Source organism: Galeopterus variegatus, unplaced genomic scaffold (genome assembly GCF_000696425.1).
Source record: "Galeopterus variegatus unplaced genomic scaffold, G_variegatus-3.0.2 Scaffold51176, whole genome shotgun sequence".
Classification (NCBI taxonomy): Eukaryota; Metazoa; Chordata; class Mammalia; order Dermoptera; family Cynocephalidae; genus Galeopterus; species Galeopterus variegatus.
In genome coordinates this window covers 1-1,532 of record NW_007777287.1, presented here as the reverse complement: position 1 = coordinate 1,532, position 1,532 = coordinate 1, and the positions used below count along the sequence as shown (strand labels likewise).

General features: G+C 54.6%; 1 protein-coding gene across 1 annotated transcript in view; it reads left to right on the top strand.

Moving 5' to 3' along the window:
- The window catches only part of BLOC1S3 (biogenesis of lysosomal organelles complex-1, subunit 3), a 3,328-nt gene extending 1,862 nt beyond the window's left edge, over positions 1-1,466 (top strand). Inside the window, exon 2 of the mRNA XM_008565395.1 lies at positions 3-1,466. Within this exon, the coding sequence (XP_008563617.1) occupies positions 3-86 (84 nt within the window). The 3' untranslated portion in view covers positions 87-1,466. The remainder of the gene's footprint in view (positions 1-2) is intronic.
- Positions 1,467-1,532: the final 66 nt, after the last annotated feature.

Genomic DNA, 1,532 nt, shown 5'->3' with positions numbered 1-1,532 from the left:
ACATCGTGGCTGGCTGCCGCCTGCTGCCGGACATCCGTGGTGTGCCGGGGACCGAACCCGAGCAAGACCCGGGACCGCGGGCCTAGCAATGACTCTACACCTCCACCTGACTCTGCCTGTTTCGAGTAGGCCTTGCCGCCTCTGGGACCTGGCTCTGTCCAATGTGCACATTATCACTCCTACCCCCATCTTGCTGTCACCCTCGGGGTTAACCTCGCTTCTCTGGATAGTATTCTGTGTTGGGCATGGGTTCATTCCTTGTTGTGGAGACCAGTTTCCCCCTCCCCTTAGATCTGATTCCTTCCCCTAGGCCTGCCCCTGCCCCTGGGCCTTGGCATTGGGGCCTGGCCCAGCCTGCTGATTCTGAGCCTGACCCAGGAGATTGGCTCCAGTCCCTGGAGAATAGCTGCTCCTTGATGATTCCACCCGGGCCTCACTGGGCCCCGCGTTTCCTTGAGCTCTGCCTCTCTGAGTGTGGTTTCTGCTCACAGGGGCGTGTCCTGGTTCTTCCCACAGGAACCCCAGGATCTGGCACAAATTTCCTGGCATCTTCCTTCACTTCTTGGTCCTAGGACCTCTGGTCCTAGTTGCACCTTAGGATTTCCCCCCCCCCTAGACTGGGTCCTTTTTCTGCTCCCCGGGCTTGGCCCTGGTTCACCTCCTGGTTCAAGTTCTTGCTGTGCCATCTCCTGGCTCTTCCTCCTTGAGCTTAGCGCCCTCCCCTCAGCCTGATCTTGTTTCCTGCAGCTATACCCTTAGCTGTATGGACCCATCCTGCTTATACTGCCTACCCTGGGCTCTGGCGACTCCCTATATTTCCTTCCTCAGGCCCAAAATGATGCCCCCTCCTGACCCAAGGGGGTCTTCCTCCTGACTCTCCAGGCCAAGATGATGCTCCCTCTCAACTCTCCACGCGAAGGTGGCACCCCCCCCACCCCCCCTGACTCTCCAGACCTTAGGTGATGTCCTTCAGGCACTTAGGGCCTAATTCAGCCCTGCCCTGGTGCTTCGCAATGCGACACCACTTGGCAGATAAGAGCCATCTTCAGGGTGTTCACTGTTGATTCCTGGGCGCTAAAAGGACTTGGATTTCTGACTTGCCTCAGGGGCTCTGATTAGCAGCCTCTTTCTGCTCCTTCTCACCTGCTCCCTCTTTGGTCCTGGCTCTAATCCCTCAGCCACATTCATACTTACTCCCCTCCCCTGAGCCTATTCCTCACCCACCTCCCATCCCAGCCTGAAGCTGAGATCCGAGCCCCTAGGATGGAGAAATGGGGAAGAGCTCTCTATGGCAGATTCATTAAAACTCAAAACATTTCCCATATGGTCGATTCCTCTTGTCTCTACTTTTAAGTTGGGGTTAGGTTGGTTGGTGAGTTATCTGAGAATGGGGGTCCCAAGACTTATTAAATGTGTAACTATAGTTATTAAGTGTAAAACTGTAGTTGGGAAATCAGAGCCCCTAATTTTGTTGCCTTGGTTCTGCATTTATTTGTAATTCAACACACATTTTTTGGGTACCTGTCCAGTGC